General features: G+C 29.3%; 1 protein-coding gene across 1 annotated transcript; it reads right to left on the reverse strand.

Moving 5' to 3' along the window:
* Positions 1-5,273: 5,273 nt before the first annotated feature.
* Positions 5,274-18,068, reverse strand: LOC112693306. Its single transcript, XM_025568301.1, has 2 exons — positions 18,011-18,068; positions 5,274-5,983 (listed from the first exon to the last, which is right to left on the reverse strand). The coding sequence occupies exon 2, from the start codon at positions 5,838-5,840 to the stop codon at positions 5,274-5,276; it is 567 nt and encodes a 188-aa protein (XP_025424086.1). The 5' UTR covers positions 5,841-5,983; positions 18,011-18,068.
* Between the last annotated feature and the right edge of the window lie 290 nt (positions 18,069-18,358).

Genomic DNA, 18,358 nt, shown 5'->3' on the forward strand with positions numbered 1-18,358 from the left:
ATTTAGTTAATTTTTTAATCTATCAATATTTAACCTAACGAAGTTAAAAGTATGTATTGATTAACTTAACGAATTAAAAAAAATCTCTAATTAGCCTTGTCTTGAAAATAACCATTCAATAACTCCAAAAATCAATAGTCACAAATCTTACTCTTAAGTTTTAGTTCCTATTTAAAGTGTTATCGGCGAAGTAGTGTACCGAAGACATCTCAACTGTACTGTACCAATTACGAGTATATTCATATATTATAACAATCAGCTGCTAACTATGGAAAACTTTGGGTAGATTTTACCAACAATTAGTTTATATTAATTATGTTTAAATATCATTGTTATAACTATAATATAACTTTAATATTATACGATATTAATATGAATTGATTGATGGCAATACTTATCGCGTAAACGCTTTATAATAGTTTAGGTTAGTGGTAATTTACGGAAGGGAGGGGATCCATGTTTCGAGTTTAAGCTGTGATATTCAGGTATTATTCACTCGGGACGTTCTTCTAAAAGGCTTTTTCAATTATAATAATTCAATTTAAGAATATAAGAAATTATGCATAAGAATTACATTCAAAGTAATAAATTACTTAATTAATTAATTATTCGATTTTTTACTTTAATTATGGATTTAAAACTGTTGTATCATAACATATTATAAGATAATATCAAAGGATCCCCTTTCCCAGAATAAATTCTAAAAATCTTCCCTAGTTTAATTTTTTTTTCTTCGTGTATCAAATGTAGACCCTCTGTTTCATAATGTTGATGTACAGTAGTGACCAACCGTATCCCGTGTCCCGTTACATTTGTTAAAAATAAAACAAAATATTAAAAAAAAAAAGAAAATGTTATAAATACGATTTTTTATTCATTTGTTAATTTTTTTTTTTTTGTTGACATTTTTAAACAGAAATTTTGTAATTTAATATTAAAATGAACCACGCACTTAATAGAGCGTACTGAATAAATTTATATGAACCTACAGCGTGTACTTATGTCTGTAATATTTTCAATATCCATTAAAATATGCTAATACAAGTTCAATATGTACTTATATGTATATTTTATACCTAGAATATGTAACAAAATTATATTATTAGATTAATATTCACAATATTTGTAATTTTATATTTGGTGGTTCACTCAATGATAATTTTTTACCAAATTGACCCGCCGAGGAAGAAATATTGGGCATCATTGTTAAAAAGGAAAAGGGGTTATGTATTTGAAAACAAATGTTTAATTTCTGTATAATAGAATATATGCTTGAAAATAAAATATTTAAAAGAATTAAAGATTAAATTAAATAAAGACTGTTGATAAACTATTCTAAATATTACACTTAATATTTAATTATAAAGCTTAGAACTATAAAACTTATTGAAAATGTATAAAATATAATTTAAGTACTTACCTATATTTTAATGAATTAAAAAACTTTATACGTATGTTAACTAAAGCCATACATTTTAAGATTTTTTTCTTTACGAGAACTCAAGAATATTGCAATATGTATTTTTTCAGTCGAATAACTAAATAATTCATTTTTCTTCCTATTCATTGTTGTATATTTTTATGTTTCTTGTTCGTTCTCGAATAAATTGGACACTGACGGGACCCGTCGGCTTAATGCAATAGAGCGTATAAACGACAAACAAAAATATGTTGACAACATTTCGAGCGTAAATTATATCAACACATAAAATCAATGAAGATATAATATATATAATATAATACACAATTTTCAGTTACACAAAATATCATAGCTGCAAATTATTTAGTAGATATGTAGAATGTGTAACAGATATGTACATCATAGTAATAAAATAAAACGTTTATTTTTATTTGACAAATTCATATTATCGCAATCGGTGCAATTTATTTTTATGGAAAACGTATATTTTGTTATATTTTTAATTATTTAATCTTGCATACAAATATCTTGTCATAAGGACGATTTTTGATTATAGGACAGCGTTTTACAGCGCATTGTAGAATTCAATAGGTTTTTGAAAAAGATCAGGTACGAGTTACCGAGGCGATTATTATTTAGAGAAATAATGCAATGATTTAACGCATATCTTGTAGATTTTATTTGAATATTTGCATTTTTCAATTTTTATCACGTATGTATTACGAGTTCAAAGTGTCGTGTGCGTAATTATAATTTATATCAATTGCTAAACTCACCGTAAACTAACATTGAACGTGCGAATGAAACGACATAAACGTTATCGTTTTACAGACCACACTTTGTTTTTGCATTTCCATATAAACTCGAAATCAATTCACGATGGGTCAGTGTCAGAAATAGTATCACGGTATAGGTAAATCAAATTTTTTTTTACAAGTCAACAAAATACGTTATAAACATCGCAACGACTGCTGACTTTGTATTAGTGCATCGGCCAATTTCGGGAGGAAAATATATAATATATAATACATAATGTTTGGATAGAATTTGAATAGGAAAGATAGAACGTTCAGACGTCCACATTTACATTTTATGAACGACACACGAACGTCGTTCACATTTTTCCAATAGAAAGTGAACGTGACAATGTTTATATTTTTAATAAATTTGAACGATTTTTGAGGCATTCAAATTTTTTTACTTCTAAATACTGCTAACGGAGCTTTTCTTCCAAATTTAACAATTATTTTTCTCCGACAATGGGTTGAGAATAGGAAAGTTATGCCGATGTGTTGGTTTAACTTTTCCCACGTGATTTTCCTTTGGTATTTTCATCTTTCTTATATATAGAGCGTATTTGATTTTATTATCATCTAGATACGTGGGGTACATAAAAAATGTTTATTGTTTCCAACAAGTTTTAACGGAATTTGTGTGTACACGGTATACGGCTGTTGATATACATTGTTGATAAACTTCGAAATTAATGACGGTCGTTAAACGAACATTTTGACGTGTCCGTGAACATGACGGACCGTAGGTCAGGACCTACGCGAACGCTCCGCCGTCAGTACTTTTGCAGTTGATCAACGAGGAATTATGAGGCTATTTTTGTTCATCGAGTAACCCCAACAACTCGACCGAAGTGCTTGGGCCGTAAAAAGTTAGTACGTCCGATTTATGCTATGAGCAATTGTTACGATCCGCAAAACCATTATTTATACGGAGGAAAACGCAGTGTCAACAGGCGAACTCACGTACTCTTGTCGCTCTTACCCATTGGGTTGCATCTGAAAAACGCACACATTATCGGTCATCGTATAACAAAATACCCCAAACTTATAGTGGTTAAAACCGTACACTATTTTTAGTGATTACTAACTGATAAGATGAGGTAAGTTATATTGCAATAATCATACTAACACGTTTTAATACCTTCAGTCACCATTCGTTTTTACTTTATCGGTATTGTCTCTTGTGTATGCATAAATAGTGTTTACCTATATTTAATAATTTTTTGCAGGTTTATTAAAACATTTTTTAATAAGGTATAGTAATGAATTTTAAAATAATTGAGAGCAATAAAGGAGGCAAGAGCTTACTACTCGACAGTTTTAAATACAGAAAATTTAGAGAGTGTAATAGTGGAAATGTGGTTTGGCGGTGTTGTATTAAAAATTGTACATCTATGGTTACAACATGTAGTCAAATGAAGAATCTACTAAAAACTAAAAACACACATAAACATGAACAAGTGGAGATGGTGAAAATTAAAATCCAAGAGGTACGTAATGAATGTCGAATAGGGACAAATAGACGTAGCCGTTTGGACGTGGGGACAAATAGACGTAAAAAAAATATATATATATATATATATATATATTTATAAGTTATAAAACCATTGATATTTTGTGTTCATAATATAACTAATGGTGTCGTATTATAATATCAAACCTTATCGAATTTTATCGTTTTGGCAATAGGTACCTTTTATATCAATATATATAACTTATTGGTTTTACAACTTGTAATAATTATCACACTTTATCGAAATACGGTGATACACGAGACACGATAATACATATCTATAACCGTGTAATGGTCGTTTCACACATAACAGTGACGTGACGTGACCGTAACCATCCGTGTTCAGTGCTATCCGTGATGAATTTTTCACTTCCATCCTCACAATACCGTATCTTTTTATATCAGTGCTCCCTCGTGATCAGTGATGTCTACTATCTAGTTGTTATTCAGAATTGAATTTTTAAGTTAATTTAATTTTTAGTGTTTATTTATTTAATTAATTCATTTTTTAAGTGCACTATGAATTTTAGTAAGAAGAGCTTAGTATAATAGCATTGCTTTTGGACCAGGACGAAAAGAAGGAAAAAAGAAGACACTGGATTCATTTTATATGGAAGTTTCGAGTGAATTGAAGAATTTGCAACATTGTATAGAGAATTGGTGGACCACGAATTCAAATTTTATGAATATTTTAGAATGAGCCAAAATGCATTTTGTGATTTACTAACGAAAGTGGAGAAGTATATAAAAAAAAAAAGACACATGCTGGAGACAGGCTATTTCTGCAAGAGAAAGACTGGCGGTTTGTTTGAGGTATGTTTTTGTGATTTATAAATAACTAGGTGATCACGAGCACTTCGTTGCCCGTAAAAAAGGATAATTCATAAAAAAATTTGTGATTGACCAAGTACTTTTGGATATAGGTACTCGCCGCAGTAAGTGCAACTCGGCCACCCTGGTATTTGGCAACACTAATTTAAGTCAAACTCAAAATAATTTGTAAATTATCGTGATTTTTACGTATTTTGTCAAAATTTAAACTTACATTGCTTATTAAAAAAAAAACGACTGTATTCTTAATATTTTTTAACTATCATTGCCAAGGTTATCAATTTATTCATCATTAGGTATTAACTACTCAAAATGTTTAATAATATTGTTACCTATAGATATCAATGTTCAGTATTGTCAAATTATATGATATGTGTACTATGTTATCGATTGTGTCCGCGTCGGTATCGTTATCGGCCTAACCGTCTAGTGTACCGACGGGCTTTTGATTTTATTGTATTCAGTCGGAAAAAGTATTTTAAATTGTAAAGGTGCCGACTCCGCACATGGAATAAAAAAGCTTTTTAATAAAATTCAAATTAAATATATTATTTCATAACGCAACAAAATCATTTATTTATTATACCTCATACAGTCCATTAATATAAAATTTTATAACCGGTGTAATTTTAACCCAAACCAACAAATATATTCATGTAATCAAAAATTAAATTAATATTATATTTATTAATACAAATTTATATATAATTTATAATTAATTAGATATGAAATTTTCCCAATATTCTTTTGCTGTATCTTGGGAAGAGAAAGTTTCGTCAATAGTTTCCAGCTGATTTGGATGTCGAGGAGAGTAATTTTGCATCGTTTGCAGCTCCAACTTTTGCACCGTAGAAAAAATCTCGGTCTTTGCTATATTCTGCAAATATGGAAGTAATGATTTTAAAGTATGTGATATCTCAAAGAGGAAACAGTCGATAGGGTTGTCCAAAGTTACGGTGGGTAGTCCACTTTTGCTTGATTTTGTCTCTTCTTCTTTTTTTTCAATTAAGTACTTCATGAGTGTAGATGTTGCTGTCTCAGGTTGAATATTTTTTTTCCTACTAGGCTTAGCAAACGTTACAGCAGAGGAAGAAGGTGTATCGTTACTAGAAGAAAGATTATGTTGGGTGAATGACTGGCTAACTGGTTGCTTGGATACTTCTGGAGAATTAGGGGTATCAGTTATTTGCAGAGATTCTTGTCCTTCATTATCATTATCAAGATCTGCATATTCAGTATCAGGAGGCTTTTCAATGTTCCCTTTTGTTTCGCGTTCTTCCATGTATTCAAACAAAAACTGTAGCTGGCTTTCAAATCTGTACGGTTTCACTTTTTTAACAGCTTGTCCACTTGTGGTTCTTCTTTTAGTCAAAGACTTTCTGAAGTTATCTCGTATGTTATTCCACCTTGCTTTGCAATTACCACCTGTGCAGACAAAAATATAAAGTTATTATAATTATAATCAGCAGAGCTAGTTACACCTTATTTAAATTTAAATATTATTATTAAATATTAAAAATTATATAATTATTAGTATGTAAATGTCTTACAAATATATTTTTATTTCAGATATCTGGCAACAGGTAATTCATTTAAAACAATATCATTCAGCTACCGGATTGGTCACTCCACTGTACAGTCAATAGTAACCGAAACATGTAGTGCAATTATTAAAGCTTTAATGAATGAAGTGATGCCTGTTCCATTAGAAAAAGATTGGAAAAGATACGCACAGAAGTTTAGAGATATTTGGAATTTCCCAAATTGTATAGCAGCTGTTGATGGAAAACATTGCCGCATACAGGCTCCACCAAACAGTGGTTCTCAATTCTTCAATTACATGAAATTTTTTTCAGTTGTGTTGCTAGTCATGTTTGATGCAAATTATAACTTTATTACAGTAGATATAGGGGCATATGGTCGAAACAGTGATGGAGGTACTTGGACACATTCTAATATTGATAAAGCATTTGAACCGGGTAATTTATCGGTACCTGGACCCTCATCACTTCCGAGCACAAACACTGAAATTCCTCTCATAATTATTAGTGATGAGGCATTTCCATTAAAGACATACATTATGTGCCCTTACCCCGGTCAGGAACTAGACGATTCAAAAAGATTGTTTAATTATCGTCTCAGTCGTGCAAGAAGGGTTTCGGAAAATGGTTTCGGAATCCTATGTCAAAAATTCAGATTGTACAACAGATGGATACAATCATTATCAGATAATGTAGACAACATAATATTGGCCAGCTGCGTTTTGTATAATTTCATACGAAAATATGAAGCTGCACCTGTCATCAGAGGAGATGCAATTGGTAACGATAACAATCAAGTAAACTCAGCAATAAGGAACTTGTCCCATCGAGGTGGAAACGCTACCAGAGAAGCTTCTCAAGTTAGAAATGCATTCAAAGATTATTTTTCTTCGGAAGCTGGATCAGTTTCATGGCAAAATCGGAATTTTTATTTAATCATTGTGATGAACGGTACTATTACATATAAACCAAAGTATTTTTATCAACAGTATACTACATATGGATGGAGCAGGAATTATTATTTTCCTTTAATACATTGTTTTTACCTTCTAAAAATAAATCTTGTTACCATAGGCGCAATTTGGGGGGGGGGCTAGGTGTGCTTAGTATCCTCATTTTCGAAATTAGTACCCCCAAATATGTTATGTTTATTTAAATTTAAATACTCATTACTCATTATGTATAGAAAAACCGAGTTTTTATCGTATAAATATATACATTTTTTTATATGTAGTTTTTTTTTCACGCCTGGAAAAACTCTTAAGATTTAAAAATATGACCTATCTAAAGTACCACCGCATGCCAATTTAAAATCTAAAAAGTTTCTAGAAAAAACTTTTTTACCAGTATTTCTATATGAAAAAGTGTTAAAAAAATAAAATACAAACATCATTATAAAACCATAATATCCTCCGCTTTAGTCAGAATCTAAAAGTGATCATGTGATGAAACATTTGTGTTTACAGATAGGTAATTCATTATACACCCAATAAAAATATAAAATCAAATTAAACAAATTAAATTTAGAAATATTCATATATTTACCAAATATTTTAGTAACTGTTGAATTGTACGCCGTACAATGTACGGGTTGCGGATGTCTATAACAATTAGAGAACATGAAAAAGAATGGCTTTAGAACTCCCAGTTTTTCACTGAAATTAAGCCCCTGCTAGTTACATAAAATTGAAGGTTAATATTAAAAATATATGTATGGAGTTAGGTCAAGTTTTAACTATTAAAATTATCCATTTCGATTATGAAATAGCTGCTCATAATGTTGCGCAAAAAATATTTACTAAAGTAAAGATTAAATGTTGGGGATTTAATTTTGGTCATGCTTTATGGCAGAAAATCCAATCAATCAATCACCTTCGACGATCATACAATGATGATTAAAATGAAACACATCAGTGGTTTTTTGATTTCTAATTAAATTGTATTTATTTTAGGAGCACTTGATTAAATGGTGTGAAGAATTTTTAATCGATGGAAATCGTATGCAGTTTTTAAAAAATGTCGGTAATAAATTTCATCCAATTAAACTATAAAAATTTGACACACTTTACATTTTTAAATACTCGTATATGCATTTTTTTTGTTTGAATAAATTACAAATTATTAAGTATACCTAACCTAGGGAAGTATAACATTTTTGGGGTCAAAATTAAAAGTGTGCGGTTTTTGGATACTTTTTGAAAAATTGTGTGGTTTAAATCTATTAAATGTGTGTGAGGTTTTAACCTACCAAAAATTTGCAGTTTTGTTCTGTATTTTATCAAAAGTGTGCGGTTTTAGGAGTCAACGACGAATCGGACGAGTCGCATAAAGCGTTTTTGATTATTTTTATCACAAAAAAAAAAAAATGTCCATACGTATTTCCACATGTACACGTTATATCTGACGAACGGTCTCTGATATTATGTCTATACATTTATCGACTCCGTTCCCGTTACGCGGAGAAAATATTACTATTACGATAAATTGTAGGAATTCGTCGCGGCCAAAACGATTTGCCGCTATTAACGGAATACTTCGTCATTCGGATGTTCTTCAGCTCAGGGGTGGATCTGAAACCTGGTTAAAGGGGGGGAGGGACGATAAGAATATTTATGAGTGATATATAGAGTACAATGAATACTTGACCGTTATTTAACCAATTTATTGAAAAATAATGGCAACACTAATCTAGGTATCTTTATTTAAGTACCTATAAAAATTCACTATTCAAAAATATTAATTACAATAATAATTTAACATACATAGTTTATAGGTATTTATAAAATTATTATATATACCTATATAAAAAATATTAAATAAGTGTGTAAAAAAAAAGCCCAAGGGGGGACGATCGCCATGTCCCCCCCCCCCCCAAAGATCTGCCCCTGCTCCAGCAGTTGTGTGTACACCAGGGTGGGTTTAGCGATAATGAACCACACCACGGCAAACGTCAGTAGAAGGATCTAGGACGCAGACGTTCTTAACCGGGTGACTACAAAATGAAAATGCAAGGGCAGTGGGTCCTTGCAGTATTTGTAGATTATGATAGAATCATAATCTATACAAACAAAAACAATACACTTTTCGTCCGAGAAGACATGAGAATAGACGTTAGATATTGACATAAATGTTACGAATGTAATTTAATCCCCTCCCCATAATAGAAAAATGTAATATCTACTACCAATTACAAGTATACTCCATAAATGTAATGAGTACGTGTGCGTATGTTACTTTAAATTATTATTGCTACCTACAAACGTTTGCTATTAGCTACAGCGTTAGAAATTATATCATTATTATCGTCGCGACGGTGCGTTCGGTGCATAGTCAGTCATACACCTTATTTCAGTTGTATCGTTATAGGTAGGGATGAGAAGTTATAGAAATTACATATTTCTTTCCATGTCGTCTATTTATAGCTAGGTGAGTTATAAATCTGTTCTATAACCTAGTGAGTTCATATTTGTAATTTATTTTTTGCATATTTTTGCATATTTTGGTATTTTTTTCCAAAAATAGCATATTTATGATTTTTCGAGAATATAAATGCATTTTTAGTAAATTTTTATTTATTTTCAATACAATTTACCCAATAAACAGTAATTGAACACAAAACCTGTTGTTTCAATAATACAGCGTTCAAACCTAAAATTTAAAACGTATAATATTTATTATTATTTACTAACATACCGTATTATTCGGTTATTAGTATGTACTTAAATTGAAATATAGTAGAACATAAATATTTATAAAGAGACTGGAGTTTTTATCTTATCTATAATTAGATAATCTTAACGCGACTGTCAAAATCCTTTCGCGACTGTCAAAAATACAATTTAGTTCAGTCCACCGTCGTCCGTCGTATATTTATTCGTATGTTCGTTATGTCGTTTAGAATTTAATTTATTTAAAATGCTGAAAGTTTCTAGTTTAAAGAAATACGTAACAGAATTTGGTGAAAATGTTTTTTTCTATAGATAGCAATATTTTGTTTTGTAAAATTTGTGAAACTAAATGTAGTAAAAGGCTTACTGTAATACAGCACTTAAAAACAAGCAAACATGAGCGATAAACCGTCAATATAATTAAATTTAAAAAACAACAATTGTTCACAGCAAGTGCATCAAGTAATTCTAAAAAGTCTATATTCTCAAAAGATTTGTGTAAGGCTATGTTGTGTGCTAATATACCCTTATATAAAATCACAAATATTGAATTTCGATCATTCCTTGAAAAGTACACATTGCAAGATATCCCAATGGAGTCTACTCCATTGTCTACTTCCATAGTTACTATGGAAAAAATATTACCGGAAAAAAAATTTGGGTCTCTATAGATGAGACAATTGACGTGGAAGGTAGATTCATCGCAAATGTTATTGTCGGCACACTATTGGTTGATGAACCAGGTAAGATATTTTTATTAGCATCTGAAGTTCTGGAAAAGGCTAACTTTTCAAAAATAACAAAGCTTTTTGATAGTTCTACGTTTCTTTTGTGGCCAGACGGGATATAACATAATAACGTGCTTTTACTTCTGAGCGACGCCACTCCATACATGATAAAGGCTGGTACAGTTATAAAGGCGTTGTACTCGAAAATAGTGCACGTTACTTGTGTAGCCCATGCAATGCACAGAATTGCTGAAGAAATTCGTGGTAAATTTCCTGGAGCAGACAAGTTAATATTAAGAGTGAAACAAGTTTTTTTTAAAAGCTCCATTTCGCATAATATTATTTAGAACCGAAGCTCCAGGTATTCCACTTCCACCGAAATTCATACTTACGCGATGGGAGACTTTGATAAATGCTGCCTCATACTATTGCACATATTTCAAAGAAATACACGGTGTATTACAACAACTAGATCCGAGTGCCGCAGTTTCTATTAAAAAGGTAAAACTTCTTTTTAGTGAAAATTCCCTAGAACCTAACTTGGTTTTTATACACGCAAATTATGGATTTTTTCCATCGACGATAAAACAACTTGAAAGTTAAAATGTTTCGTTAGTTGATTCAATTACTCTCATAAAATCCGTGCAAAATAAATTAGATAGTGTAATTGGTGAAGTGGGTGTAGCAATGAATCAAAATTAACTTATGTTTTGAAAAAAAATGTGGGATTTAGTATTTTACAAAACATATCAAATATTTTAACTGGAGAAATCACATCTATGGAGGGATTACCTGAAAATTTGATCGGTGATGACTTAGTTTATTTTAAGTACGCCTGTACAACATCAACAGACGTAGAAGGGAGTTTTTCCCGTTACAAGAATATTCTATCAGACAATCGTCGTCGGTTAGATGTTGATAATTTAAAAAAAGCTTTGGTGGTGCAGTGCAACAACTTTAATTTATAGATAACTGTGCTATTGCACAGATATAATTAAATTTAATAGATGCATTAATTTTTTTTGTTGTAAAATTATTTAATAATGGAAGTTATGTAAAAATAGTAAATATTTAATAGTATTTAATAGTATAAAAATTAATAATTAATAAATAATAATATGAAAAAATTGTCTGCATATTTTGTTATATTTTCGTTTTTTTTGTGCATATTTGCATGCATATTTTACCAATTTTACCTCCTATAACTTCTCATCCCTAGTTATAGGTATGTACAGCCCCGGCGGTAAGTTTTCCAACTAAAAGGAATAATATCGTCGGGGGTGGCATATTGTATTATTATTATTAATAATAAACCTCTACATCAATAAATAACGTTGTTCAATTCACGTAAACAGATTTTCAAATGTATAAATAACAAAAATTCGAGGAACTGTTAAATTTTCTTCTTTCTTTTTTTTTAATTTTATTAGGTATTAAACTTTCGTTCGTTATTGAAATGTACTTATAAATACAATTCTAGTTAGTTTCTCGTGTTTTTTAAAAAAAAAATAATGTATACGAGTAAGTATACTGAAAGATAATTGAATGAAGTTAGTTTGAAAACAAAATAATTAATAGTTTAATGTATAAATTATGTAACCATCTTATGTCCCTTTTCTATTTCTTCAACATACCTTTTGATACACAAAATATATTTTCAAATCAACAAAATAATATACTCAATATATTTTTTTTTACCATACAGGATTTTTAATTAAATTTTATATAATATTTCTCCTCTTTCTATTAGTAAGTAACTTCTATTTTATACGAGCATTGCACCTATTATTTTTATCGCTACGTAATTGTTAAAACTAATTGTTAAAACAAAATTTAAATAAAATAAAAAACAATATGTATAAATTTTTTTTAATGAAATAATATAAGTTAGACATATAAGGTAAGGGTACCCATCAGGGAGAACAAGGGGGTGACATATCACCCCCTAGAAAAAATATTGTAATTTTTTTAATTTTGAATAATAAATTAATTTTATTTATGACGCACACATAGATTTTTTGCTAATCGATTACCGTCATACGTCATAATACTGTATCGATCAATCAGCTACAAATATATATTAATATACACAAATATATATTTATATGGTATGGAGTATGGAAAAACCAGTTTTCGTCACAATCAAGCATCGTCTGATTTATCATTTTATTTTTCTTAATATTATTTATTTTTATCATTGCTGTTGTTTATTCACAGAATATAACAGATAAAGATTGTGTTGTGCTGTTGTGTTATATTTATTATAGTGATTACTATGAATTAAAATATATTAGTACATTAATAATTGCTAAAAAAATATTTTGTTGAGCATCGCATTGAAGTGTTATCGAATTGAAATAACTTTCATTTACAGTAACAAATAATTGAATTTTTTTATTTATTTAAATTATTTTATAACAATGAATAATAATAATACTGTTATTGTAAAACAAAAGTTAAGCAAGTATTTCTTCAAGGATTTGTTTTCAGTCATAGTTCAAATTACTAGCAGTGATACAGGCAAGTGAATACTTAAGAAATTAATTTAGTTTATACTTTTGCATTTTAATATTTTATGCAAAATGCATTGCCTTAACAATTTAAGTATGCAATAGTTAAAGATTCAAGCATATTTTATAAACTAATTTAAGAAGAAAATGAAGATTAATTGATTGATATTTTCAATATTTTCTATAATTAGTTATTTTGTAAATATTCATTACAAAATTGTATTCAAAATTATATTTATAGTTTATAATTTCTTTATTAAGATTAGTTGCGATTTAACTAATTATTGCTTGTTGAATGCATTTATGATTTTGCTTTTATTATTGATTTTTGTAAATAGATATTGACAAAGGCAATAGTGTAATAACAATAAATTGTAAATTAAATGATGATATTCTTATGGAAGATAAAATACAAGTTAAAACATAGTTCAGTCACAGGTTAGTTACCTACTTATTGTATGATGGATATTAATTTAAAAGTTGTAATCAGTGTTGTGCAATAGCTAAATTTAGTTGGATAAATTTATCTAGATATCTTATTTAGATAAAACAATCGTATCTTTTATCTTATCTAGATAAATTATACAATTGGTATCTACCTGTGATCTAAGATAGAAAACTTCGTCATCTATATTAATTTATCTAGATTGTTCACGAAAAGCAGTCTGTAAAATATATGAACATCATATTTTCCGATATTATTTTTAAAATTGTATAATATATTATATAATGAATTTTTGAATTATACGTATATATTTAGGTACCTAGTATTATTATTGTCATTTGTCGCTAATGTGCACCAATTTTAAGAAATTAATAATATTAATTTTAACGTTAATTGTTAACGTTTAACGTTAATTTAATATTAAATAATTCAAGTCGAAGGTCTAAGTAAGAATAACCTGATAGACGATAGTACTGGAAATATTGGTTTTAATCGGTATTATAATAGTTTAAAAATACCAATAACTAATAATAAGAATAAACTACCAGCTCCACTCCACATTCGACAACAACCTTTATTAATTAACTACTGCAAGTTATAAATATTTAATTTATTATTATTCATTGTCTATGGAAAAAGTATCATACCATCATAATTGACTAATGACTTCATTCATAACCGCCAAGAAAATGAATCAAATGTACAAGTACAGGTTATTTATAATGATAAAAAACTGAAATTAAATATAATAATTTTCGAAGATGACACTAAGTTGAAACATTGTTTATATATATATGATATTCACAACAGTTAAGCAATACTCGACGGTCATTGATTGGGGAAAAATATTTAAAAATAGCTGGAAAATTAAATTCAACTATGATAGTATAATGTAATTATGACATAATTCAAGTATTAATACTACGAAAAAATCGTTAATTATTTTGGTCGGAAATAGCTTTTGGTTATAAAACCGGGATTGAAAACACGAGGTAATCGCTTTGATGTTAGTATTTAGATATTTACCTAGATTACCGATAAGTTATTGGCGATAACAAATAACTACTTCCAGCATTCCAGAACTAAAAGTGGTTATCGGTTTTCGTTATAAACCGATTAACGGTCTTAAGCCCTGAAAAAACATATAACTTAATACTTGAAGAATGTAGTGAGCCGATCTGATCAGAACTGACTCAATACGTTTTATGACGAAGTCACACGTCCGTTGAAGTAAAATAAAAGAAACACTGTTTAAGTTATAAATGTGAATTTATTATATTACTGAGACACAACATAAAGTTAGCCCGTTAAATTAACAGTTGTAAGTTTAACCGTATCGGTCTACTCTTAAGTATGGTTATATTGTATCTAATTAAACATTGACACTACGTCCCTATTTATACGCAGATAGTTGGCGTAGTGTGTAAAAGCAGTTTAGAACAAGGAAAAGACTCAAGGCTTTTTGTTGTTTTTTACACACAAAAATAATATTAATCTTTTAAAAACTTATACGAAAACAACTATCTCCGTTTAATTTAGTTAATATAAAAAAAAATAATATTAATATTCTTATTATCTAATGTACCCGTTTAATATATTAACTAATAACCCGTTTCCAAATATGAAAGTATTTTAATTATAGTTGTTTTTGACAACGCCCAAGGAAAATAGGTTAAGGAAAAGATTACAAAGTAGTTTAAGATATGTAGTAGTGACCTCAGTTACTACAAGAAGTTCAAAATAATTTTCAATTTGAAAATTTTACACGTTGTGGATCAGCTTGGTACAGTTTTTGGGAATGTCGCGTCCCGCGTAGTCACATAATATAAAACACACATTATGAGAGGTTCTCATGAATATCGAAACCAGACGTGTGAATTAGTTAAATTGTTCACATGGTTATCTGTTTAAGTAAAAATATGAACATCAGAGTCACACACGTGGGTGGTTAACCACATCCTGGATCTGGTATTAAGTATGGGCCGGTCAAGAGATAGTACACGATAGTACAGAATCAATAAAGAATTATCATATTTTAGAGCGCACACACAGAATCAATAACGACTCATCACATTTATCATATTAAATTATCATTTTTCATCTACACACACACATTTAAGATTTACACACACACATGCAGATATCAGATATAAAAGGGGGTCCCGAACAGGCCTTATTCAGACGAGTTTTGGCTATGCTGCACCGAGCACCTTCACGTCAGTGTATGTTATGGTCTGGACTTAGAAATATTTCATATTATTTTTATAAGTAATAATTGTTAGGACTTAGATAATTTCTACTTAGAATATTTGCAAAATTGTAGTTAGGATAATTTTATGAGTTAAATAAATTTGATTATTTTAAAAAGTCTTAATTATTCCTTACTACACTTTCAATCAAGTGTTGACTGAGACGTTGACACTGAATTAACGGATCAAACGGTTGGCACGTAAAAAAAATTGGCGCAGTCGGTAGGATATTCAATAGAAGACAATTCCACGTCGGAACCACCGAGGAGCTGAACAACCTGCAGTCCTTCAACTTCTCAACTTCCGTTGAATAATACTAATACTCCACCGGATCATTCAGTCAACAATATGTCTTCAATCAACAATTGCTTGTAAGCCTACATTTTGCAATAACCATATTATTTTAAGATACAATTTTATAAAAAGAAACGAAAACATTCTATGTTCATAAAAAAACCATTGACACCTAAAAATTCTAACAAAATACCCACATTATTATTGAGAATTATTATTGAATTATTATTGAGTTATTATTGAATAATTATTGAATTATTGAATTATTAAAGGGGATCCCGAGATTATATTGAGATTACATTGAAATTATTTTGAGTTTATATTGAAGTTATATTGAGAATTATTATTGTGAAATTTATTGAGATTATCTGGCGCCAGAGGCTCAATACGGTTGGGAAAAATATTATTTTGTTGGAGTTAGTACAAAAAAGAATAATATTAAAAAATTATTTAAAGAGATTATTATTGAGATTATTATTGAAAGAATTTATTGAGGTTATTATTGTTGAATTATTGATATTATTATTATTGAATTTATTGAGAATATTATTGAATTATTGAGAATTAAAAGTTAATGGGTAAAGAATTTTTATGAGTAAGCATAGCAGTCCAGACTCATTTCCATCGAAAGTAGCTAATTCGGTGTATAGGGAAAAAAGTGAAAGTGAAGGTAGCATGGAAGATCTTGACAAAAGTTTTGTAAAAGAAGAAAATATTGATGAACACACTAAAAAATTATTAAACGTAGGAACACAAAGCGAGCATCGTAGAACTGGAAGTAGTCGTAACACTGAATTTGAGGAATTAAGATTTGAAGTAAAACCTAGAAGGAAAATGAATAGTGATATAGTAACACTAAAATTGGAAGAGGCAGTTAAATTAATACCAAAAAGTACGGGAGAAAATGATGTTTATCAGTTTATTCAGGCATGTGATTTAGCTATAGTGTCAGTAGAAAAGAAAAATGTACCGATTTTAATAAAATATATAACAACTAGATTAAGTGGTAGGGCTTTCGAAGCAATTAAATATAAAGATACAACTAAATGGAAAAACATAAAAAATTTTTTAACCGATACGTTTGAGGCACAACACTCCGCTTCAGCTTTACAAATAGAATTAAATTCTATTAAAATGCTTCAGGGGGAAGACGTAAATACTTATACAAATCGCATAGAAAAATTATTTTATAAGTTAAGTGATATGAGCACTGCAAATAAAGACGAAAAAGAGGCTAGAATTATTCACGATATAATAAAAGAACAAACTTTAGTAGTATAAATAAAAGGGTTAATAGGTCCGATACGCACCATTGTAAAAGCGAGAAATCCAAGTACGTTGGAGGAAGCTAAACAGTTAGCGCGTTCAGAAGAAATCGAATATAAGTCTAGTTCTGAATTTAATCAAAATCCAAATAAAAATCGAAATTTCAATAATAATTCATCTAATGCAAACAATCAGAATAATTTCAGGAAATTTAATAATAATAATAATAATGCACAAAGACCAAATTTCAGAAATAATTTTAATAATCAAAATTTTAGAATTAACACAAATCCAAATAATAATTTCGTGCGACCAAATTTTAATAATGGTAATAATAATAATATAAATCAGCCGCAAAGACCGATAAAATGTTATATTTGCAACGGAAATCATTTCGCTAACCAGTGCACAAATAAACGTAACTTTACGCATAATACTCGACTATCTAATCAGAATAATTTTACACGACCATCTACTAGTTATAATATGAGGTATATTTCATGTGAATATTGTAATAACAATGGACATAATATAAATGAATGCTATAAAAAAATGTTTAACGATAGACAGAATAATATTAATAATGATGATAATAACGTAAATTCGGAAAACGCGAGCGAGTCGTGCGCGTACGATAAATCATATATCGACCGCGAATCAAATCGAAACTGCTTCCATGTTGTATCAATAATGACGGAAAATCATATAATATGCACTTCTGAATTTAGTAATACGAAAACTTTAGAGTTACTTATAGATACGGGTAGCAATGTAAATGTTGACTGAGACGTTGACACTGAATTAACGGATCAAACGGTTGGCACGTAACAGGAAAATAAATCTAAAACAAATTCAAAAGAGTTTGAAAATATAAATATATCTCATCTATTAAAAAATGAATGTGATTTTTTCCAGAAGTAAGAAATTGTCTAATCATCTTTTTAACACTTCCGCCCACAACATGCACGGTAGAGAGATCATTTAGCACATTAAGACATGTAAAAACTTGGACAAGAAACACTATGGGAAAAAATAGGTTAGGTGGACTGTGTATGCTCAGTGTCCATAGAAAAAAAGTTCATCACGACATTCAGTTTGT

This window comes from Sipha flava, unplaced genomic scaffold (genome assembly GCF_003268045.1).
Source record: "Sipha flava isolate LNK unplaced genomic scaffold, YSA_version1 84_pilon_pilon, whole genome shotgun sequence".
NCBI classification, from domain to species: domain Eukaryota; kingdom Metazoa; phylum Arthropoda; class Insecta; order Hemiptera; family Aphididae; genus Sipha; species Sipha flava.

Excerpts from the sequence above, each read along its gene's own strand:
- LOC112693306 (XM_025568301.1), bottom strand. The coding sequence starts at position 5,840 with ATGGAAGAACGCGAAACAAAAGGGAACATTGAAAAGCCTCCTGATACT.